This window comes from Larus michahellis, chromosome 9 (assembly GCF_964199755.1).
Source record: "Larus michahellis chromosome 9, bLarMic1.1, whole genome shotgun sequence".
Taxonomy (NCBI): Eukaryota; Metazoa; Chordata; class Aves; order Charadriiformes; family Laridae; genus Larus; species Larus michahellis.
The window spans coordinates 28,708,558-28,732,471 of NC_133904.1; the positions used below are offsets into that span (position 1 = coordinate 28,708,558).

At 57.3% G+C, this 23,914-nt stretch overlaps 1 protein-coding gene across 11 annotated transcripts in view; it reads left to right on the top strand.

The window, feature by feature from the left end:
- Positions 1-17,236, top strand: part of DLG3 (discs large MAGUK scaffold protein 3) — a 78,813-nt gene extending 61,577 nt beyond the window's left edge. For 4 of the 11 annotated variants that reach the window (XM_074599852.1, XM_074599860.1, XM_074599856.1 and 1 more), the window contains 11 exons: positions 3,035-3,149; positions 6,729-6,905; positions 7,585-7,660; positions 8,261-8,360; positions 11,238-11,279; positions 11,955-12,005; positions 12,919-13,020; positions 13,179-13,351; positions 13,925-14,034; positions 15,047-15,138; positions 16,887-17,146. In XM_074599852.1, the coding sequence (XP_074455953.1) occupies positions 3,035-3,149; positions 6,729-6,905; positions 7,585-7,660; positions 8,261-8,360; positions 11,238-11,279; positions 11,955-12,005; positions 12,919-13,020; positions 13,179-13,351; positions 13,925-14,034; positions 15,047-15,138; positions 16,887-16,993 (1,145 nt within the window). In that variant the 3' untranslated portion in view covers positions 16,994-17,146. Of the gene's footprint in view, positions 1-3,034; positions 3,150-6,728; positions 6,906-7,584; positions 7,661-8,260; positions 8,361-10,085; positions 10,132-11,237; positions 11,280-11,954; positions 12,006-12,918; positions 13,021-13,178; positions 13,352-13,924; positions 14,035-15,046; positions 15,139-16,886 lie in introns of all 11 variants that reach the window. The other 7 variants (XM_074599853.1, XM_074599855.1, XM_074599858.1 and 4 more) reach the window with 3 other exon arrangements.
- Positions 17,237-23,914: the final 6,678 nt, after the last annotated feature.

The following is a 23,914-nucleotide window of genomic DNA, read 5'->3' on the forward strand; positions in this document are numbered from 1 at the left end:
TGCATGCTTGGGGGCTGCTTTCCGATGCAGCTCCCCTCTCTGCCAGCGCTTTCTCCCCTTGCACTGTCTCCCGGTGCCCAGAAATTGACTGCAGACCCGCCATCCCCTTGGCTCCGCTGGGTACATTTGCACCTGCACCATGTGAGCGTGTGCCGGTGCCGAGGATCCTCGGCGCAGGCAGGATCCCTGCCTGATCTTAACAGGCTGTGACTGGGGCGTGCAGGGCCGCATCCTGCTGCTGGCGCCGCGCTTGTCCCGTGGCGCAGGATCAGGCAGTTGGAGGTTGGAGCGGTGTGTTTGTCAAGTCGGTGAGTGGGAATAGCAAACGTCCTGCACACTCATGGCAAGAGGCCCCGGGTCACCTGTTGCATATTTTTCAGTCTTGATAAGTGTGTCCTGAATGCGTCCGGCACCTGGGTCCCATGGGAATGCCAGCGAGGTGAGGATCAGCTGTGGCTCACCTCCCCACCACGGGCAAGCTTCCTGGGCAAGTTTTGCCAGGATGGGAAGGCAAGGCAGCTGTGAGCTGGGGAGCAAAGGCAGGAGCGTTGCTTGCTGGGGATTATCTGTCAGTAATTGTCTCAGAGGCTGCTCCAGCACCCAAAGAAAGGGGGGCTGGTGGCAGCTGGGAGCATCCTGTGCTCTGTCCCGGGGTAACCTTACCTCCTCGCTGGGAGGGAGGTGTCGGGTTTGCTTTTGGGGCCGTCCACTCCTCCGCCCTGTGCCCTCCCGCAGGCAGAGCGAGCACGGGTTGGTTGCTCCTTGGGAGACCATTCCTAGGACAGGATTTGGCTTACTCTCCAGGGGATGTAGCCAGAGCAGCCTCTGTGTCCTTCAGTTTGCTGCATCCAGCCTGGCTCGTGCTTCTTGTCATGCCAGCAGGCCTTTCCCAGCCCTCCAAGCATCACAGATGCTCCAGCAAAATTTGGAAAGTTCCTTTCCATGGAGTGCCCTGGCTGAGGCGGGGGCGTTCAAGAGCTCTGCCCTTGGGTTGCACGCAGGGGACGCAATTGCTGGCAGGGTGGTGGCACCCAAAGGTTGCCCTCCCGACATCCCCGCCCTGATGCCAGTGGCAGCTAAACCTGCTTTTGCCCTTTGTTGCCCGCCCGATCCTGGTCTCCACGCTGGCCTTCCTGGGGAGAAGGCTGTCACGGGAGGGATGCGAGCCCACGTGGCAGGGAGCAGTGGTCCTCTCGGTGCGGGGTGGGCAGAGAGTCTGTGCCCCCGGTGGGGCTTGGGATGACTCAACTGGGGACAGGGGCTGTAGCACCCAGCTCAGCAGCTTTCCGGGCGAAATAGCCCTTCCGTACCAAAGAGGGTTTACGGAGCATCTGTACCCACTCCTGACAGATGCTTCTCTAGGATATAAGAGCTCATGGGCATCTTGAGGCAGAATAAGCTGCACGCAGATGCTGTGGTGTTCTCCCCCCTTGCCGTGTGGGGTGAGAGGCGTGGAGCAGGATGAAGCTCACCTCCCTCTGCCAGGAGCTCCTCAAAACCCCGGTGCAGGTCAGGGAGCGCAAAAGCGCTGCTTTGGTGTCAGAATTCATTTTTCTTGTACAATAAGCCTTACCCATGCCTCACTTGCTTCTGCGTTTCCCTCCACTAGCAGGAAGGCAGGCGGGGGCAGTGGGGACCCCTCGGCGCAGAGCAGCTGGAGTTGGCGGGGGGCTGGTGACCTCCGCATTGAGCAGCTGACACTGCCCGGCGTGTGGCACCCTGTTGTGTCCCGTGGCAGGGGAAGGAGCTTCACATGGAGTTTCTGTGTGCTGCTTGGCGGTTTTTGCATAGATCACCTTTTTTTCTGTCTTTAAGTAAAATGGTGTCATCTGTGGCGGCTGGGTGCAGGAGGGGGATGCCCAGGTGGGCCCAGCTGTGGAGTGAGGGGCTGGAGAGCTAGGAAATGCCGAGCTGCAGAACCCCGCAACCTCTGCGCCGAGCATCGCCTCTCCCTGTGCACAGTGAGGGGCTGGCTGGCAAACCCAGCCCGTTTCCTCGCAGCGCGTTGCTCCCGCTGCCCCGTCACGGCACAGCTCCACGGGCTGGGCACAGCCTGCGCAGACCCCGCGCTGCCGGGGGGCTCTGCTCTGCAACGAGCGCTGGCCTCCACTGCCGAACTCCGGTTCACACAAAAAAAAACCCCCACCCAAACCACATCTAAACTGCTGGGTTGTGGAGAAGGCTTTCTAGCCAAGTCTTAGAGCAGAGATGAGACCGGTCCCCTGTTGCTGGGGCACGGGGTTCTAACTGCAGGGTGTGCCCAGGGGACAAAATCAAGGGTTCCTGGTGGGCTGTGGTGGTGCCAGCACCTTCCCGGTGCCACGGTGCTGCGCTTGCTCGTCAACCAGCAAACCTTCCCCGGTGCCTCCACCCTCTGCTTGCCAGCCCGACCTTTACACCCAGCTGAAGGTCGGGCCGGCGCAGTGGCAGGCGCCGGTGTGGTGGCTGCTCCTGTCCCACCGCCTGGAAGGGAGGTGGCAGTGGCTTCTGGAGGGTCCCCTGGCTCCTCCTGCGGGTCTCTGCTGCTGGGATGTAGGAGCGAAAGGTGAATTCCTCCTCCCTGCTCCCCTTCCATGGGTGGGGGCTGTGCTTTGCCTCCCCTTTTCCAGTGCCTGCAGGGGAGAGGGGCTCCGCTGCTGGCAGAGTGGTAGGTTGGGGACCCCCTGATGGCTCCGGCGGGTGGGTGCCAGTCTCCTGGAGGGGCTCTTTTTCTCTGCATATTTTCAACTGCTCTGTAGGTTATCGGCTTGCTGAGCCCTGCCCAGCTGTTCCCTCGCTGGGCTGCAGCTGGGTCGTGGAGGTCTCAGCAGCCCTTTCCCGAGCTGCCAGCGCAGGGCTTTGGTGTGGGTTTGGGGACAGACGGTGCTCTGCCTACTCCGGGTGCTCTGCCTGGAGTCCCGCAGGCTGCTGCAGCCTCTTCAGCTTTGTCCTCCCTCCCTCGTGTGCGGGGATGAGCGGGCTGGCTCATGGGCGAGACGCCCCACGGACAGGCTGCCGTGTCCTCTCTCAGCGCTGACCCCCTCTCTCCCCGCAGAGTACAGCCGCTTCGAGTCCAAGATCCATGACCTGAGAGAGCAGATGATGAACAGCAGCATGAGCTCCGGTTCCGGCTCGCTCCGGACAAGCGAGAAAAGATCTCTCTATGTCCGGTAAGGCTCAGCCCCCGTGTCCCAGGCGGGTGGGATGGCTGCGGGTGGGATGGATATATCCCCGCAGGCTGGGACGGTGCCGCCTGGACCATGCAGCACCCCAGCAGATGGGTGTTATGGAGGCCAGGGGAGTGTGATCGATTCAATGCATCCTGAAGCCCGGGGGGTGCAGCAGGGAGAGCGGTGCTTTTGCGCTGGTTTACCAGGGCTGGGTGCTTTGCACTCAAGTGCCTCTTCCAAGGCCTGCTCCGCTTTGGAAAGTGCTGGTGTCTCTGTGGAGCCCGGGCAGCTGCTGGCCAGGCCGACCCACTGGGAAACTGGGAAATGTCAGGCATCCAGCACCGCTTCCGCTCAGGGCAGCGTTCAGGGCGCTCTCCTCGAACCATTCCCTGCTAACAGGCTCTCCCCGTCTCCTCCCGCCATTCCTGCGGCAGGATCTGCCTGGAGGGGAGATGAGCTCTTAGGAGGATTATTGCTCTGAGCCCTTGGTGCGCTTTCCGTCCAGGGACAGGCAGGGGTTAAGCAGCCATGCAGCTCTGCTGGGGCAGCCCCTGCTCGCTGCCTGCCTCCTGCCACCTCCTGCCCACCACGGCATGAGTAGGGTGACAGCTAATGAGTAATTTTAACTTGGCAATTAAAATAATCCTGTAAATCCTTGCCCTGAACAGCCTGTTGCGGGTAGGGGCTGGCAGGAGCAGGGGGTGCTTCTCCTTCCCCGTGGGAAGGATGACAAGGGCTTGAGGCTGCATCAGCCTCAGCCTGCCTCTCCTCCCACGTGGCTGCTCCGTGCAGAGGGGCTTCAGGCTGTTGCCGGCCCTGGTGCAAGCCCGGCCTGGCAGGAGGGGAGAGCTGCAGCTCTGCGTTCCTGCAATTCACCCCTTCCCATGACATTCTGCCAGCATCTTGCTTGATTTAGCATCTCAGGGCTCCATGATGGGGTCTGCAGTGAGCTGGAGGCCCTGTTGAATAAACATCATCTTGCTAGTCCTGTCCTCGCTCCCCTGCTGTCCTATGGACGCCCTCGTGAGTGGTGCAGGGTTTAGGCTGGGTCCAGCTTGAGTTGAGCCTGTGAGTCTCCTGTTCCCTGCCTCGATAGGTGTTGCAGATATCGGGCATGACTGCGAGTCAGAGAGCTCTAGGCTGCTTGTAGCATCTCGCATCTCTTGATGCATCCCTCCACGTGGCTTTGGTGGCCTCCGCAGTGCTGTGTCCCCCCTCATATGCCCAGGTGGCTCCAGGCAGGAGCTGAGAGGGTGATCCCAGGACAGAGCTTTCCCCCAGCATGGCCCTTCCCGACGGTCCCCAGCTCTGGCAGCCGTGCACCCCGCAAACGTGCTGGCGAGAGCCGCCCGGGCTGCCCCAGCCCTGCTGGGCGGGGTAGTTTCGAGCACAGTTTACCCGAAACCAGCTGAGCTGCTGTGCTACGGACAGGACATCAATTACAGGACTTACTACCCAACTGCTTGAGTCAGCCCCGTGAGGCTGCGTTGCACCCCGTGTGCTGTCCACGGGGCCAGAGCCGGGCACCCGAGTGCCTGCCGGAGCCCGTTTGGGGGTGCTGGTGCTTGCCATGTGTTTCAGAGCCGCAGCTGTGTGGCATGGGCAGGGGCGAGGCAGGTTCCTGCGGTGCCGCAGGGCAAAGTCCTCCGGGGCCGTGCCGGGTGGTGATGGGGCACAGGCAGGCATTGTGCCTGGGCGCTGGGAGGATGCCGTGCTGCGTCCCTGGCACTGCTCCCCTGCCCTCCAGCCAAACCATCTGCTCTCTTGGCTGCGTGTGCGGGGGGCAGAGCAGAGTGACCGTGCTGCTGCCTGTCCCCTGCACCCCAGGGGGCAGCCAGCCACGGTGGGGCCTGGGTGCCGACACGGCCAGGGGTTGGCCTCCAGCAGCATCATGCCTTGGGGAAGCAAATGCCTCATGCCTCTGCTTTGCAAGAGTCCAGCCTTCGCACAGATCCTGCTGTGGGATGGAGGAGGCAGGAGCCAACGCGGGGCTGGCGCTGCTCTGCAGGGCAGGGTGCAGGTGTGGGCAGGGCACCCGCACCCGCCTGGGCTCGGGAACCGGCCTGACCAGTTTCCTGGGGCCTTGGCTCCGGCTCTGCTCCCGACCAGGTCCCTGCCGGCCGCACACAGCCTTATCTTTTGGCCGGGAGCTGCCTGCGAGGGTTGCTTGCCTCTGGCCAAAGTGCCCTGTGGTGCTTTGCTGCCGGCTCCAGCGTGCTGGAGGCCACGCTTGGGTGCAGAGCGACCCAGCACAGGAGCTGCCCCAGCCCCCAGCAAGCTGGGAACGGGGCAGCGACCTGGTGGCTGGGGGTACCTGGACACGTAGGGCTGTGCTGGGTCTCGTCCCAAAGAGTCCTCCTTGAGCCCATTTGAGATCAGCTGCCTGAACCCATTCCCACGTGACTCCAAAGGTTTCATCGCCCGGCGCTCCCCAGGCAGCGCCGAAGCAGGGATGTGGCTGAAGAAGTGCCTTCCCAGCTCTGCTGCCCCACAGGGACCTGCTGCACGGTCCTCTTTGCACCGTGTGCTATCAGACCCCCTTCGGAGCTGAGTGCCAGGGGTTAATGAGCAGGGCAGATGGTGTCTCCTGTTTGAGGAAGGCTCCTTAGTGCCAGGATTAAACCAGTGTTTGTGGTGCCTGGGCTTCTGTCGGGCCGTGGGGCGAGCAGGGCCAATGTCCCAGGAGCAAACGCGGGGCTTCTGCTGCCAGCAGTGGGGCTTTTAGTCACTGTCCTCTTGGCTTGGCTTGTTGCGAAGTGGATGTATCGGAGCAGGCACGGTTTGAGATATGACATTAGTAGAACAAGTTGCACGTGAAGCCGCTGAGAGCAGCTTGTGGCTACAGGCTGCGGCGGCTGCCTGTGATAAAGTGTGTGCAGGAAGGGTGCTAGTGCTGCTCTAGTTTTAAAAAAAAAAAAAAAAATCTTTTCTGTAGATGGTTAGTTTAATATTGAAGATAATTTTTAACTCAATAAACTGTTCTCAGGGGAAGTATTTAGGCGTCTGAAAAGGATCAGTTGCAGAAACAGATATATATGCTCAGAGGTGTTCCTTATTCACGGACTCTGGAGTAAATTACGCCTGTAGGTAAATATAGTGTGTGCTCAAAGCACCCCGCGGTCCCTGCCAGTGCGGCTGCCCACCAGTGGGGTCTGATGTTACCGGTCCCGCTCCCAGACCCCGCAGCCACCAGGAGGGGTGGTGGGGAGCAGCCCCGGGGCCTCCTGCGCTGCCGCGTTCTTGGGGCCGCCTGAGCTTCGCCTGCTCGCTAACCACAGCCGCCTTCGCTGCGCCTGTGGTTGGTGTGCGTCTTGCAGCTAAGGTCAAGAGCGAGTTGTTTTGGCCCAGCGCTCATTCCTGCGTTGCACGCTTTGGGGCTTGCGCTGAGCCCACTGGTGGCGGGGGGGTTGCTGGTGGCTGCGTGGTGCTGCTCGCCTCGGCAGGAGGCGTCCCCAAAGTTTGGGTTTAAATCTGTTAAGGTATGAAGGTGGCAGTGCCCTGGGAGGTCGGCAGCGCTGCTGCCCTCGCTGCCTGGCCGTGCATGGGGAAGGCATCGCTCCTCTCTCTGCTTCTCCGCAGAGCCCTCTTTGACTACGACCGGACCCGGGACAGTTGCTTGCCCAGCCAGGGGCTCAGTTTCTCCTATGGGGACATCCTGCATGTCATCAACGCCTCCGATGATGAGTGGTGGCAAGCCAGGCTTGTCACGCCCCATGGCGAGAGCGAGCAGATCGGGGTCATCCCCAGCAAGAAAAGGTGAGTGTGTGTCAGCGGGAGCTGTCACGCGTGGTGCCTCCTGGAGCTTCCCAGCCCCCGCGAGCCCTGCAGCCCGTGGGGGTCTGCTCAGGGTAGGATCTCCTTGTGGTCCCAGCCCACCTGCCCCTCCGTGGCTGTGCAGCATGAAGGGCGCTCCGGTCGCAAGCTGGAGCTGTGTGCAGGTCTGCCTGGAGAGATGTTCCCCAAAGCTGGGTGATACTCCAGGTGAGGAGGGGAGCACTCAGCCCCCTCTGTGGTCCCCCGTGGGATGGCGTCCCCGTGGCTCCAAGTGAGAGCAGAGTCGCAGCACTGTCCTTGTGTCCTCTGACAGCCTGCCCAGCTCTGCAAGCCAGGTCCCATAAGATGGGAAGTGGCAGGGAGCAGAGGAGCTGGCTGCCAACTGCCTTCAGGTCTGCAGCGCCAGCCCCATCCATCTCTGCCCTCCATCCCTCCTTTCCCAGGAAGGCTGGCTTGTCCCCTCTCCTGCTCCTGCAGATGCTGGCCTTGGCCCGGCCCTGGGCAGGCAGCTCCACCTCCATCCCTCTCTGAGAAGGAGCTGCCCTTTGCCAATGGGGCCAACACCTGAGGGTGCACGGAGCCACCTGGGGAGGCAAGCGGGTAGCACGGAGGGAACAGGTAGGGGACTAGCAGCTCTTTCTCCCATTTAACTTCCAATCAGGGTGGAAAAGAAGGAGAGAGCGCGGTTGAAAACAGTGAAGTTCCACGCCAGGACTGGCATGATTGAGTCCAACAGGGTAAGTGTCGAGGCGGGGCTCACTGGGGTGCCTGGAGCCGGTAGCTAGCAGGGGGCAGGATGAGCCCGGCAGCCAGAGCTCCCGGTGGGGCAGCTGGAGCAATCCCAAAGCAAAGAACAGCACGACTGGACCTCCCCAGGCCTGCGTCTGCTCGGCACGAATCCTCCATGGCTGTGCTGAGGGTGAGCAGAGGAGCCTGGGATGGTGCGACAGCGCTGGAGAAGGACCCCTGGTTGGAACGGTGGGGGAGCAGAGCCTGTCCCACTGCAGCCCGTGGTTGGGCGCTGCTGCAGGCAGCTCACGCAGGTGAAGGTAGCTGCCCTCACCCGGAGTGCTTAGTGCGCGGACAAGGAAGGGAGAACAGCCTGGCTACCCCTGCAGAGCTGCCGATTGCCCCGTCTGCTTCCCAGCATCCCTACCACATGTTTTTCTCCATGCTTAATTTTTTTCCTGCATTACAGTGTTCATGTAATCTCCATGATTTCATTTGAGGGTAACTGCCCTGACACAGCTCCTCATTGTCTCTTCATTTTAATTTTTCCCACATGCGTTAAACACCATTGTTTTTTCTGTCCTCCCTTCCATCTCCATGTTCTTCAGTCGATCAAAACGAAACGTAAAAAGAGTTTCCGCCTCTCTCGAAAGTTTCCATTTTACAAGAGCAAAGAGAACCTGGCCCAGGAGAGCAGCGGACAGGAACGTAAGTAGCAGCTGGCCAGAGAGGGCAAGCGTGCGATCCTCAGGTCCCCTGCCTCTGGGGGAGAGATTCAGCATGTTTCCGTGGCCAGGGGTCCTGGCGTCTGCCCGTGTTTGGGTCTGCTCCAGTCGTGCCAGCAGCTAGGGAGAAAACAGAGCTTGAAACGAAAGCAGCGGCTGCAGGCTGGTGCTCTTTTTCTCTTTCTCTCATTTTCAATGTCTTCATCCTTTCATCCAGCTTCACACCTGCCTGACCCTCTGCTCTGCTTCCTCCTCCTCTCCCCGCTCTGCTGCGGGCTCTGCTCCCTCCCTCCGCTGCCACAGGCTGTTCCCCTCCAGGCGAGGGGCTGGCCACCTCCTGCAGAGCTTCTCCTGTCCCCGTCAGGGCTGAGGGGCTGGGATGGTCCCGGCTGCGCTCCCCATCTCCCTTAGACACAGCTCTGTATTCCCATCTGAGAGCCCTTCCCGTGGGATAAACCCTGTGGGCAACAGGGGAGCCGTGTCCTCGCTAGTGGAGGGGCTGCCCAGCTGAGTGCACGTCTTTGGTAGCTGACCGCACCAGCCGGCTTGCGGGGGCTCCCCAGCTTTCACCTGGCAGCCCCCACAGGGCTCCCAGCAAAGGCAGGGGGGCATTCAGCTTGCTGCCCCGTATCCTGACGTGGCCAGCACTAAAGCTGCTCGCCAAACCCAGCCGCTCCTCCTTCCAGATGCTAAACTGCAGCCACTGGATGGGAAGCGTCCAGGCAGAGCACCGTGGTCCTCACACCTTGGGGAAAGGAAGGGGGCAAGGCAGAGCCCTGTCTCTGCCTGGTGCCAGCGCAGCGAGCGTGTCCCCTCCCCTGCGGTGGCTCTCCTGGGGCTGATGCGGAGGCAGGGGATCGATGCTGGGCTGCTCGGGGGGCTGCCTGCGTCCCTCCACTGCCTCTGCCAGGTTGGCGTTGGCTCCCAGTGAGCTCAGCAGCCAGCGTGAGCCGCTGGCCTGCAGTGGCAGTGAAGTCTGTGTGTCTGGGTGTCTCTCATGGTGCCTGGACGTGGCTGGGCTCCGGTCAGCCCCGTGCGGGAGCTGAGGGCTCTCTGGGGCGCTGCTCCGGGCCAGCCCTGCAGTGCAGTGACCTACGGCACGGGGATGGAGCAGGCAATGCCTTTTGCCAGCCTGTGTCGGGGACCCGCAGCTAGCTCCCTCCCCTGCTCTGCCACCGTCACCCCAGCTTGCAGCAGGGGGGGGTCCTTCCCCCACGTTTCCACAGCCCATGCAAACACCAGGCTGTGGGCAGCTGAAACATGCAGGTGGGGGAAGATGTGCCCGGCTGGCTGTGCCGCGTCTGGCCCCAGAGCGGCCAGGCTGTGGCAGGGCTGCACCCTGGCAGCGCACCCCGCCAGGCACCGCGGGGAAACACCTCGGCCCCACTTGCCAGCAGCTCGCGGCTGCCATCACTCAGTGCCAGCAGATGCAGCCGTGGCCACCTTCCCCAGACCCGGGGTGGCCCTCAGGGGCTCTTTGGCAGAGAGGAGTGGGGGGTGGGGTCTGGCCGCATAAGGCAAGGCGTTGGCAATGGGCTGATGTTGTCAGCTCTGAAAACATTTAACCTCACTTGCAGTTGCAGCTCTGGGCCATTCTGCACTCCTGTCACTAATGCTGGTCTGGCTCTGTCTCCCCCATCCCTCTGACTGCCCTCTCCCGCGCTCTCTTCTCTCCCCCTCTCCCCCTTCTTGCTGTCTGTGAAATCAGGACTTCCCTGGGTTAAGTGACGATTATTATGGAGCAAAGAACCTGAGTAAGTTGAATTTCAATGCGCATCGTTCACTTTCCGTCGCTGGCATGCCTGGTTGGTGCCTGGGGAACGGCCGGAGCCCGGCCGGAGCAGCTGCGCTTTTTTGGGTGTGGGGGAGGAGGAGCCCGCTGGGCGCTGCCCCTCTGCCAGGGAGCCAACGCTGCGGCTGCCAGCGGAGGCTGCTGGGCTCGAGGTGCTGCTGCCACTGCTGCTGCACGCGGGGCAGACGGGGGAGTTTGCTTGGGGATGCTGGCTGTGCCCAAAGTGCACCCAGCTGAGGGCTGCCTGCTGTACCTGGGGCGAGCTGTGCCTCCTCATCCTCCTCTTCCTCCTGCTCCCAGCTGGGCTGGCCACTGGTTTAGTGCTGGGAGACTCAGAGCAGCTGCCAGTGCGGGTGGGAGGTGGCTGTGACCGTGACGGGTCCCCTCTGAGTGGGGCGGTGACAGTGTTTTGAAGCATTGCCACCTTCCTCTGGGGCACCACATACCCAGAGCTGCAAAACATCACTGGCGGGAGCCCCTCGGCCCTCCCAGCTGGGTGCGAGTCCCACACTGAGCCCTGCACCCCCCTGAGCGGGGCAGGCTGGGGCAGGCAGCAGCCAGCAAGCCTCTGTGGGGCAGTCGCAGCACTGGGATCAGCCTGAGCACGTAAAGCCCCGAACTCTGTCCCATCCTGTCACTGTCTTGTCTCTGTGAGTCCCAGTCCCCTCCCCAGAGGTAGGCTCCTCTGTCCCCATGCCGGTGTGGAGCAGTGCCCTCCCTTGCCCCCTGTGTGCATGCTGCACCCCCTCGCTCGGCACTCCACCTTCCCTCCCTCGGCCTGGGAAGCCCATCGCCTGCCCATGCCTGCCAGGCAGCCCCCTCCTGGCATCCCTGCCTTCTCCCGGAGGAGCCGAGCGTCCCCCTGCACGTCCCCAGTCTCCCAGCAAAGGGCGAGAGCTGCCGCCCTGCCTGTGTGGCGCAGGCTCGTCCCAGCAGGTGCTGGGGCACGGGTTTTTCGGGAGGCCGGTGTTGCCCTGCCCTGGGTCAGTAGCGCTTGGTGACAGCCGGGGTGTCCCTGTGCCCTCTGCCCACGCTCCTTCTGAAGGGGTCTCTCTGGTTGCTTTGCAGAGGGCGTGACATCAAACACCAGTGACAGCGAGAGCAGTTCCAGTAAGTGCCTCTCGCCTGCTCTCCCACCCCTGTGCACGTCTGTGTGTGTGTATGTGTGCACGCATTTTGGCACCTCCATCTTGTCTTGTCCCGGTGGTGGGTCTGTTCGGAGGCTGGTCCTTCCTGCTGGTGACACCGAGATGCTGCGGCCGGCTCCCTCCTCGGGGCTGGGGGCAGGAGCGAACCTGCCTGCTCCCCTGCCCTCTCCTGGCTGCAGGGCTCTGCTCCGGGGCTGGGTGGTGGTTCCCATGGTGGTTCCCCATCCTTGGTGCCTGCTGCAGCCAGCAATGGCCAGAGGCTGGGTCTGTAGCATAGGTAGCTCTTGGAGCCTAATCCTGTACAAGAGCATGGGGGTCCGGCTGCAGCCCATGCTCCCGTTATCCCCGGCAGGTTTCTAAGTATCTGCAGCACATCCACCGTCCACCCCGCGGGGAGGACAATGGGCCCTGAGCCGGGGAGGGAGGGAGAAGGCTTGACCTAGAGCTAGGACGTGAATAATTAACATGGATCAAGGGCTGGTAACTGCATGCCCGTCACGCTCCATGTCAACTGGAGCCTGGAGGTGTCCCCAGGGCTGCGGGAGGCTGGCGGGCACAGGAGCCAGCTCCTCCTGGGCGCGGAGGGGCTGGGAAGCTGCTGCAAGCGCTCACCTGCCTTTCCCTGGCTCTCTTGCAGAAGGACAAGAGGACACCATCCTGTCGTATGAGCCAGTGACGCGGCAAGAAAGTAAGTCCTGGTGCTGAGCCCGCTCCTGTGCAGGCACCTGTGTGCCTGTCACAGCCAGGGCCACCGGTGCCACCTCCTCCCCTCCTCTGCCATGTCCGCTCCGTGCCGGGTCAGCACGAGTGGAGTTTCTTGCCTGCTGCATGCAGCAGGGAGCCAGGCATGCATGGTGGCCCGCGGGGCTTTCCCTGCCCTTGGTCGCCCCTGTTTAATCAACAGAAAGGACTCGTGACCTGGTCTGCAAGACGAAGGGAGAGATCCAGAGCTAAAACTGAGCTGGGCTGAGGATGGGATTATCCCTCCCTGTCTCGCACCAGGTCCCTGCTGCAGAGCAACCCCCCCTGGCCCTCAGCGCTTAGCCCTGCTCAGAGCTCAGTCATAGATCATGGAACGGTTTGGGTTGGAAGGGACATTAAAGACCGTCTCATTCCAGCCCCCTGCCCTGGGCAGGGACACCTCCCACCAGACCAGGTTGCTCCAAGCCCCATCCAGCCTGGCCTTGAACACCCTGCAGACCCTTCACAGGCTGAGCAGTCCCAGCCTTGGAGGTCTCTCCTTGCCAGAAGCTGGATCAGACTCTTAGGCTCCCATCGCTCCTGCGGCTCCGTGGCACCCTCGCCTAGCTGTCCCAGTTCTCTGCCTCCTGCCCCAAGCAAGGGAGCAGCTTTGCTGATCCATGACCCGGGAGACCCGCAGCACCTTCCCCGGGGCTGCACAGATGGCTTGGGTCAGACGGGAAGGAGATGTTGACCATGACCAGGAGGAGAGAAACTCACACGGAGGCAGCACCTTTGGGTGCCTGTGTGAGCAGGAGCACCCACTGCCAGCAGGGAGAGGGCAGGTTGATGCCAAAAGCGCAGTGGGGTCAGCTGCCCGCAGTGTGGACAGGGCCTCAGGTGATGGCTCTTGTTCACAGTTCACTATGCGAGGCCGGTGATCATCCTGGGGCCGACAAAGGACCGAATTAACGACGATCTCATCTCCGAATTCCCACACAAGTTTGGTTCCTGTGTGCCACGTAAGTCCTGGCTGGCGCTTGGCGCCCTGGCTGTGGGTAGCAGTGGCCCTGCATTCGCAGGGGTGGGGAGGGGGCCGGGAGCACGGGTGGGTTCTCTCCCCCCAGGAGGTGTGGGGTGCATCTGGCTGGGTTTGCTCACGATGCCCGCTCTCCTCCAGACACCACCAGACCTCGGCGCGAGAACGAGGTGGACGGACAAGACTACCACTTCGTGGTATCCCGTGAGCAGATGGAGAAGGACATCCAGGACAACAAGTTCATAGAGGCTGGGCAGTTCAATGACAACCTCTACGGGACCAGCATTCAGTCAGTGCGGGCAGTGGCGGAGAGGGTGAGTGTTGGGTGGTGTTCCTGGGACTGGGACGCATCCAGCCTGAGCCCAGACGCGGTCGGCAGTTCCCCTCCTCGCCCCGTTTTGTTAACAAATGGCTGTAACCACATTAAGCAAGCGTGGCTCGAGCCTCTCCTCCCTCCGGAGTCCTGCCAAGCCACGTGGCTGCTTTTCCCAGCCGCGTTACTCCACCTCAGTGTCGCTCCTCTGTCACCCAAACTCCACCCGAGAGCCCGGTGGTGGCGGCACCAGCCTCGTGCTCAGCAGCTCGCAGGGCCAAAGTGCCCGGCTGCCCTTCTCGAGGCAGTGGCGTTCCCTCCAGAGGAGTACTGGGGCGTAGCGAGGGCTTGTAAATTGTTTCACGTGTTCGGAGAAAGATTCAGTCCCTTTGCCCTGCTGCTGTCCTGTCCTAAGCAGGCAGGAACGTAAGGCCACTGGGAGTTGGCTCGTGTCTCAGAGTGGTGTTTCATCTCTGCGGCTCCTCGCCTTTGTCGGCACATCTGTATGAGCAAGCTGTTTTCTGCGTGGAGTAGACTGTGTGGGTAGGTCTGATCCCCATCGTCTCCTTTCCAGGGGAAACACTGCATCCTGGACGTGTCTGGCAATGCTATCAAGAGGTTGCAACAAGCACAACTTTATCCCATTGCCATTTTCATCAAACCAAAATCCATCGAAGCTCTCATGTAAGTGCAAGGCCATGTCCTGTGCCTCTCCAGGGTGAGCAGCTCTGGCATGTCGGGGGGTTGTCTGTCTGTCTGCTGACTCTGTTTTTTAGAAAGCAGGGGGGATTGCTGCTGGTGCTGAACTTGTCCCTTGTCAAGAGGAGCTGGGCCCACTGCTGTCCCAGTGGTGTCCTCCACATCTGCTGCCATGGTGCATCCAGGCCCCGTGGATCACTCTGGCTTGAAGCCCTTAGTTTGCCCCAAAGAGGATTATCCACGGCAAATCTATAAACGCTCCCCAATGTGCCTGATGTCACTTGGTCACCTGGGCCCCGCGTCCGAACAGGCTCTCTGCCGACCGCTCGCAGCGGTGGATGGCAGCTGGGTGGTGGCTGAGCCAGGCCAGCCCCGGGGAGCAGAGAGAGGGGACGTTTCCCATGTGCCTGAGGGGGACCTTCTGCTTGTCCTGCTGCTCCCGGCCCTGGGCAGTGCGGGATGGAAAGGACGTGAAAGCTGAGCTTGCAACTCCTCCGAGCAGCACAGAATATGGTCTGAGAGGAGATTTGATAGCTAGAGATGGACTTTCAGATCAGAGGAGACTCTGCTGGCACTGAGGGGACTGGGACAAGCCCTTCTCAAGCCAGAAGGGGTGGAATTGCTTCTTTGGGTGTTGTATGAAGATGAGGGAACTTACACAAGGAGGGTGGTGACAGGCTCTGGAAAAGCAGGGAGACTTCTGCAGTGGTCTTGCAAATTCAGAGGATTGTCTGGGTGCGAGTCCCCTGCTGTGCTCTGCAGAAGGGGGGGTGGCGATGGGGAGAACTGTCGGAAGCTGAGATGAAATGCCGAGGCAGCGAAGAGTGAGTGGGGACGGGGCCTGCCTTTGAGGGCTGGGTCCTGGGCAGCTTCCACTCACAGTGTGCAGAGGCTTCCCAGGCACCCCGGCTCCGGGGGATATTTTTCCTTCTGTTCATTGCTTAGAAAAAGAGCTGAGTTTCTGTGGTTTTTTTCTTTTTTTTTTTGTACACGGCAGGGAGATGAACCGGAGACAGACGTATGAACAGGCCAACAAGGTCTTTGACAAAGCCATGAAACTTGAGCAAGAGTTTGGAGAGTATTTTACAGGTGAGTGTCCTGAGCAGGCTTGTATCCGATTCCTTTTATTTTGGGGGCTGGCAGCTGTGACCTCTCCCCCAGCACTGTCTTACTGCAGGGTCATGGGAAAACGTCCAGCTTCATCAAAGCGAAAAAGAAAGGGCACTTTGCCAGCAGGGCTCTGCAAAGGGACTGCTCCGAGATCGGGGGATAAGAGTAAACCAGCTCTAGAGAAGGAAACAAGTTGTCAGGCAGGATTTTCTGAGTTTGTGAAAGCTTATCGCCAACTTTAATAATCACAAAATAAGGAGAAAAAAAAAAAAAAAAAAAAAGAAAATAATCCCCAGGCAGGGTAGGCGCAGCATGGGTTCAGAGTGCTACGAGGCTCCAGGAAATAAAACTCCCTGCACACGGGAAAGGTGAACGTTGTCAAAAAGAGAAGAGAGTCATTTTTAAAGAGGGAAGATTAAAAAATCAGTGACCTAAACGGTGGAGACTGTCCGGAGTTATTACAAAACATCTCCCAAAAAAAGACTGGAAGTTTGGCTGGCTTCCTAAGTAGTCTTTGCTGCCGAGCCAGTCAGGGGCTGCCTGGCACTTTGCTCCTGCGGAGATGAGCTGCTCATGACACAGGCATCCTTGTGCATTAAGGAACTAATGTTTGTAACATGATTAATCCCGGAAAATCACGGGCAGGCGAAGAGGCAGAGAAACTGGTCTTCCATCTTTCTTCCAGTGCAGTAACTGTTTCTTCAAAAGCTGAGGAGCGGTAACCCTGCCAAATCCTGTATTACCACCCAACAGCTACCGGGAAAAATCCCAAACGGAACGTTTTCCACAAACAGATCTCAGCTGAGCAAATGTGTGGGCGCAAACAGGGTAAAAGCTTTCCCCAGAGCTGCCGGCCGCTCTTCCAGGAAGAGCGCAAAGGATGCGCGCCACGGTTTTGCCAGACCCTCGGCATGCCATGGTGTGCCTGGACAGCCAGTTTGCAGTCGACCTGGGGAAGGAACACTCTTGGCTGAAACCCGTTGTTGAAAGAAATGGGTAATGGGCAAAGAGACGGTCACTGGAGCGAGTTCTGTGCCAGAACTTGTAATGAGGGAAGAGAGGTGCTGGGGGATGGGCCTGGCTGGGCGGCAGGCGCAGGCTGAAATACCAGAGAGCTTTGGTCCTCTGAGTGCATCATCCCCCTCTGATGTAGGACCTTGTGTTGTGTTGTGTCCATACTAAGCAGCGAGACCCTCGCTGGTCTTTGGGCGAGAGCTACTGCTGGCAGCGCTGGCCGTAAGCTGGCCTTTTTGAGGCTGACAGTGCTAGGATTCCCACCCCCCAGCAGAGGAAGCATGAACTCGAGGAGCCCTCTGCAGCCGACCAGAGGGGACGGACGAATCCGGCCCTTTGGGGCAGGCGTTCGACACGCACCGGCTCATCCACCCGCAGCCTCCCGGCGGCAGAGCAGCTGCGGGGCTGGCTGCCCGCGGCCTCGGCGCGACAGGGTTTGCAAAGCTGATTAGCTGTGCAGAACCCGACCAGCACCTCGGGAGGAACTCTGCCAGCTCTCACTAATCCCCTCGGACACACTGGGTTAACCCTCTGTGTCATCGTGCGCCTGCTACAGCTCCTTCGACATGGGTCGTCTCATTCATTAATTTGCCGGCCGTGCCACACCGGCCCCTTCAGTGCAGACTGAAGGCCTTTCCCGTAGCCGGTGGTGGGGAAGGCACCTACCGTGCCTGCCTGATGCTTATGGTCTTGCTTGTTCTCTCCTCTTCCAGCCATCGTACAAGGAGACTCTCTTGAAGAGATTTACAGCAAAATCAAACAGATCATTGAGGACCAGTCCGGGCACTACATCTGGGTCCCGTCCCCAGAGAAACTCTGAAGATGTCCCCCACCTGCTACCCTGTGAGCAGAAGATCTCCGAAGTCCCACCCCACCCGAGCCCTCTGCCCCAAGGAGGGGGGATATGAAAACTATTCCTGCCCCCTTTTTTTAGATCGTCGCAAAATTGAGTTTTTCTAGTCCTGTTTCTTTTGTTGGGATGAACTCATTCATCACGTGACTGTTCCCACCGTTCCTGCATGGACCTTCCCACTGCTCCATTAGAGACAGATGAGAACCCGTTCAAGGTCGTTTTTTATTATTATTATTATTATTATTATTAACTAAACCAAGAATCAAGATGGGAGGAGGCAGCTAAGGACTAACGTAAGAAACAAGTGAGCCAATGGACTCTGGGCACACGAGCTAGTATCAGAGCTCCAGGGGCATTTTTCCAAGTGTGACTGTCTAGCAGCTCTGAACAGTGCGACAGAAAGGCAGCAGAAAGCTTTTTATTTATCTGTATATGTAATTTATATATAATATATAGAGAGATATTATATATATATTATATATATATATATGTATGTGGACTAGGAAACCTGAGGGACCTCTCTTAAAAGGTATTGTATTATTGCAAGGATCTTTCAGTTTCTCTGTCCCAACGGCTGGGCGTAGGGAGTCCACTTGGGCATGAAGAGCTCAAAACGGTACCAGGTGCTTGGGAAGCGTCTCCCGTGGGGGCAGCCTCCTGCCCACCGCCCCGGGTCTGCGAGGCAGAGCAGAGACTGGTATGCTGCCTGCGCAGGAGGGACCAGGGGTCCAGAGTAACACGGCAAGGAGCAGCAGCCGCCACGAGCGTGGCTGGGAGAGACAGAGACTGAGCAGGAGGCTGCAGAGCAAGAGAATGGATGATGCTACATATTAAATTGCACATTGTTTTACACACCACCTTATGTGTTTGCATGAGAGGTTTCCTTTTGGTTCTATTTTTTTAAGCTGATTTTAAACCAAAACCATATTGTGTCACTGTGTTGTTGGTTTTTTGGTTTTTGTTTGTTTTTTTTTCCCCCCCATTATTCCATTTTTTTTCTCTTGTTAATAATGAACTGAATGGGTATAAAATCCATTTTTTTTTTAACTTATTTTTTAAGCTGGCTTAATTGTAAATAGAATCTAGATCTGCGGTGTTTAGTTAGGAAATACTCTACCGGCCACATGGAACAAATGTACTTGCTGGCCCGTGTTGCTATGGAAAACCTGGGATGCTGGGCTGCCCCTGTACCCGTGGGTGCAGGGGAAATGACCCACTGTGGCTCGCGGCAGCACGCTGGCATTCCCTTCTGCATGAGCCACGGGCAGGAAAAGCCCCCAGCTGTGCCTTGGATGGACGCTCACACTTTTCCAAATCAGTAACAGAATTGAAAAACTTCCTCCCTCTCTCTCTGCCCTGCTCCACGCCGAACGCGGTGGTGGTGGCAGCCGTCCCAGCACAGCGGGGACCTCGCCTGCCGCTCGGGGCGCTGGGGCTCGGCGTGTCTGTCTCGTGGGTTCAGTCTCTTGACATCTCTGCCTCAATCCTCTTTCTGAAATGGGGCTCCACTCCCTCTCTCAAGGTCACCTTAGAACACCGAACTGGGTGCCCTGTGCTTGCAGGGGCAGGGGATGCGGAGCTGCACCCGCCTGCTGCCCCCGGGGATTTTTCAAGTTGGTGCTGAGACAGTTGGCCCTAAGCTGAGACGTGGTCTGTCTTTAAGGACACTTTGGCTTCTGTGCTTGAATGGGGCTCCTCCATGGGACCATAGCTTTGCGTGGAGCCTGGGGGAAGCCTTTCAGAAGGAGCTGTGTTGCTGGGTACGCACAGTGCAGGCAGAAGAGCGTTCCCACCTTACAAAGAACTGCCAAATGCTGTTTCTCAGACCCAGTGCCAAGCACCAGCAACAGAGGAGGTCATCACACGAGCACCAGCAGGTAAGTCTTGGCCCATTCTCCCTCACCCTATTTTATAGAGATAAGTGAAGGCACGGGTGCTGGTCCCCTTTCCCGAATGTCACGGTTATCAGTGTGTCGGTGCACGGTGCACGCGGGCCATGGTTTTCAGTGTGAACGACAACGGCTGGGAGACTGTACGAGTACCGTCTGCTGAGAAGCTGTCTTCACTCCTCCTGCATCACACAGAGCCCTGCGGGGCCAAGCCGCCTCCTGGGACAGAGAGCAGTGGGGGACAGTGCCGCAGGAGAGACACGGCCGCAGGGGCGGTGGAGGGCAGGAGGGATCCCGCTGCCAGTGGGAGCGACCCTGAAGGAGCGAACTTTGGGAATGGGTTCCTGTTGGGCAGCCAGCCCCTGCCCTGCTGGTCCTGCTACGGCTGCTAGAAACTGCCCCTGGAGAAGTGGAGTAAGTGAAACAAAAAGTCCTTAAGATACTAGTCACACCGTTCCTGTCTCTTTTTTTCTTCTTCTTTTTTTTTTTCTTTTTTTTTTTTTTTTTTTTGGTAATAGCCTGTCTCCCTCTTATCAAGTCACATGGAGAAAAAGCTGATGTACTCCATGGCATAGCTGACAGTATCGAATCGATCATGACAACACTAGTTGGTTACCAGTGTTTCTTCCAAGGAGACATATATTTTTAATAAACAGAGAGTTGCAAAGAACGCTGTCTTTGAGACCTTCTTGTAGAGTCCTTCATTGTCTGCCAGGTTTTTTGGTGCTGATCTTAGCAACTATTGCTACCGTCTCTCCACAGCAGACTTAAGTGTTGACAGTGGTTTTAAAAAAAAAAAAAAAAAAAAAATTGCTTTTTTTAGTAGAAGGTAGTCACTGAGAACTTGCCGAAAAGGAAATTAAAAAAAAAAAAAGAGGAAGTGGGCTTGTTTACAGCTCTAACAACTGAAAAGCTCCTTTTGTTGGGTGGTTGTAACAGGTTGACACTGGTCTGACGACACCGTAAATGTATTGTGGGTCATGACTTGAATTGTGGGGAGTTTGCTTTACAAATGCAGATCAAATGATAGGGTTCATACGCTGTTACAGAACTGTTCCTGTACTGGATATAAAGACAGCAAAGTAAATATATATTCCAGTTAATATAGAGCATCTCTTTACAGCGTAACGTGCTGTTTAGACAGCAGAGAGAAGAAGAAAGAAGTTGTAAAGAACAACTCATATCTTTTTCTGGTACCTTTAAGTACAGAGAAGAGGAGTGGTCACCGGAAGACAGACATGGTTAATGGTGTATCATTACACATTCCTCTCTGAATTTGCTTTGGCATTTAGCTGAGCTAATTGAAAGGTGACAGGGTTTTGTTTTTTCAATCTTCAATGTCTTTTTCCTTTCAAACTGCACGCAAGAGAAGTGAGATTCCAGGGGAACGGGGGTGTTGTAGCGAGCACAGGCCTATAGTTTGCAGACAGGTCACAGTTTCTGAAGCTCACTGGACAAATAAAACAGTTTAGAAACTCCTTGAACTGATCAGATCAACAGTCTTGTGGTGGGTAGTTGTCCATAAAACACTGGAAGATGTGTTGCTAAGCAGATCCGCTGCTAGCATTACCTCTCCTAAAAAATCAAACTGTTTCCTTACGTGGTGCCAAGATGTGGAATGATGAAGTTGTTGATGGAAAGCACCACAGGAACACTGTCAGTTGACGGCTGCCGTGGTGGCTGCCAGGCTTCTCTGTCCCCTCCGCGGCATCAGTGCCCCTAAGGCTGAGTGCGGCGCGTGGCTCTGCAGATGCGACTCCTGGGACAGTCCCTGATGTGTCTTCACCTGCTCTGACAGGGAAACGTGAAGGTTCCAGCAGGGACAGGGACATGGCGTTCTGGTCTCAAATCCTGCCGCTCCTGCGAGGTGGAGACAACCACGGGGAGAGTAACCCACGCGTGCGGGGAGCAGGAAGGGAAAGAAGAACTTGCTCTTTTGAAGCTTTTTAAGGAGCTATTTTTTCTGGCTAAGAACAAATCGCTCTGCCTCCCAGGACCTTAGCAAAGCCCTTCTGGACCATACAATAGCAGAGCGTGGTCCTGGCTCACTGTGAAGGGGAGGGGAGGGGGGGAGTCTTTTCCCTCCCAAGATGTCCTGCTACAGCTGCCTGCAACAGGCATGGAACTAATCTGCCCTAAGACACTTCTGGAAAATTAGACTATAAGCTGCTTGTGCTATAGAGAAACATGTCTGCTTCTGCCTGCAGCTCTGGGTAATTAACTGCCTTGCTCCTTGTTAAGCAGAGGAGCACAGGATCTGTGAGGCTACTGGCAGAGGGGTTTTAAAGGAATTTACTAATAGTTCTCTCAAATTTTCTCCCTGTTGGTGCCTGATTTGCAGGCACCTGGAGACAGCTGTCTTAGATACGGCTTTTTTTGCTAATGATGCCTGGCAACATGGAGCTGCTTTCCTCAAGCTGTAATCACAGCACTAAATCATCTGCTGTGAAGCAGGTAAAGTTGTCATCATGTTAAAGGTGTCTCTTGCCTTGAAGAATCCTTAGGTTGCCCCCTGACCTTTAGTGTTTATTTACATCCCCTGCCTCCAAAATGAGGGTCATGTTGTTTGACTTCAGGGTTTTTTTTTAACCTGAAGGAAAAACATTAAGTTGTTTGGGTGGGGCACCTGTTAATGGGGCAGGCACACGGAGCACTGTGGGACCAGCAGGGCCATGGTGGGGCCACGCCGGGCTCACCACAGGGGTAATGGGCATATTTCCTCCCTTAGTTCCAGTGCACCACTTCACTGAATCATCGAATTATGGAATGGTTAGAGTTGGAAGGGACCTTAGAGCCCTGGGCAGGGACACCTCCCACCAGCCCAGGTTGCTCCAAGCCCCGTCCAGCCTGGCCTTGAACCCCTCCAGGGATGGGGCAGCCACAGCTTCTCTGGGCAACCTGGGCCAGGGGCTCACTGCCCTCACAGCAAAGAGTTTCTTCCTGATATCCAATTTAAATCTCCCCTCTTTCAGTGTAAAACCATTCCCCCCTCATCCCATGGCTCCCCTCCCTGATCCAGAGTCCCTCCCCAGCTTTCCTGGAGCCCCTTTAGGGACTGGAAGGGGCTGGAAGGTCTCCCCGGAGCCTTCTCCAGGCTGAACCCCCCCAGCTCTCTCAGCCTGTCCTCACAGCAGAGGGGCTCCAGCCCTCTGATCATCTTCGTGGCCTCCTCTGGCCCCGCTCCAACAGCTCCGTGTCCTTCTGCTGTTGATGCCCCAGAGCTGGAGGCAGCACTGCAGGGGGGTCTCCACAGAGCAGGACAGAAACCCCCACCCTGACCCTGCCGGCCAGGTCAACTGCTGGCTACTTGACAAAAGCTTCTGCCCAATCCTCTAATGAGCTTCAGCCCTCTTCTAATTTACCTTGATTTCTGATTACCCTGATCACTTCAGTTCCCAGTGCCCGTGGCGAGACCAGCCCCTCTTCCTTTCTGCCTCTCCAGAACGCTCAGTGCTGCGACCATGCTAACAGCAACGAAGGCCTTCTCAAGCTGTACGGTGGGAGGCAGCCCAAGGCGCACCCCAAGCGCAAAGCTGCCGGAGAGACCATGCTCCCGCCGCAGGTGCCGCTGGGGGAGAGGTGGCAGAAAGGGCTCAGCAGCTCCGGCTCTATGGCCTCTGCCCAGTCCCGCACCCAGACTCTTCTCAGCAAGGACTTTTTTTCCTGGGCAGGTTCCCTGCAGCCACATTCCTAGTGGCTCAGTGGCAAAAATACCCTCTCCCTGGACCCATTCTCCAAGTGCCACTGCAGTTCCCTTGTGCCTCCAGACTGTTGCTGCTTCCCAAACAGTTAGGAAATTCTCAGATTAGGCAAAAAGGGCATAAAATACGGGCTAGGGAAAGGGGGGAAATTTGTAAACTACTGCCGTAGAGGATCCATTTGTGCTCTCAGAAGCAAGGAAGAACTCTGCAGTTACAGAGCAAGTGTCCAGCACGCCCTGCAGCTTCCACGATGGTGTAAAACCAGACAGTTCCGCTGCAACGCAACCCTCTGGAGCAACCTGCCAACAGCCCAGGGTGAGCGCCCAGACCCAGCTGAAACCATGCCACAACAAAACAGTGATCAATACAAGCAAAGATGGGGGAGGAATGAGCAGCACTGATATATATATATTTATTCTTTTTCCCCCAGGTCAGCTGTTGCTGGCTTAAAAAGATTTCTATCCCACAGTCATCCTCAGCTGGGCTACTGAACCATAAAGCAACATTTAGGCTAGTAAAATAAACACTGGACCAGCCTGCACCTACACGAGCAAACTCAGTACACTACCAACCTGCAAAGCTGAGTGATCGCACACAAACTACCTCTTGGGAATGGTCACTGGAAAGCCAGCTAATTAAGGTCTGATTCAACTAGGAGAGGAATTCTTGCCCTACTTAAAACCTATGGTCAATACTAAGCCTGGAATAAAAACGTACGATGCAAAAATGTGCAGGGAAGAGGCGAGAAGTACGATCAACAGAGTCTGTAACAGATCTGATCTGGACTCTGTAGCATAAAAGAAATCAAACTGAGCATCTCCAAGGAAAAAAATTTAAACAATTCCATCTGTAGACAAAAATCACCTTTAATGCTTGCTGCCTTCTACGGCGGTATGTAATTACCTGCTACACTTACTGGGCAAACATGCCCTTCTCCTCTGGTACAGTGTGACACCTTTACCTGTTTGTGTTTGTGCAAGTCAGAGCTGAGAACAATAATTAAAGCCGGCCCGGCAGGCACCGAGGAGGTACTACAGGCAGCAAAGGACACCTCTGCCATGGGTGACAGGCCCTGCAGTAATGTGAGGCAGCACACAGCTCCAAAACGATGACTCCAAGAGAATTTTATGTGACATTTGAGGCCTGGATTTTTATGGGTTCAAAGGTGTTGCTTAGTTAAACAGATGGCACATTGTGCATTAACGATCTGAAAGCAGCAGCTCACAGACATCCAAGTTACCCCTGAGCGCACTACGTGAAGAATTTAAACAGCTCCATCCTCCTTTGTGTGTCTCACA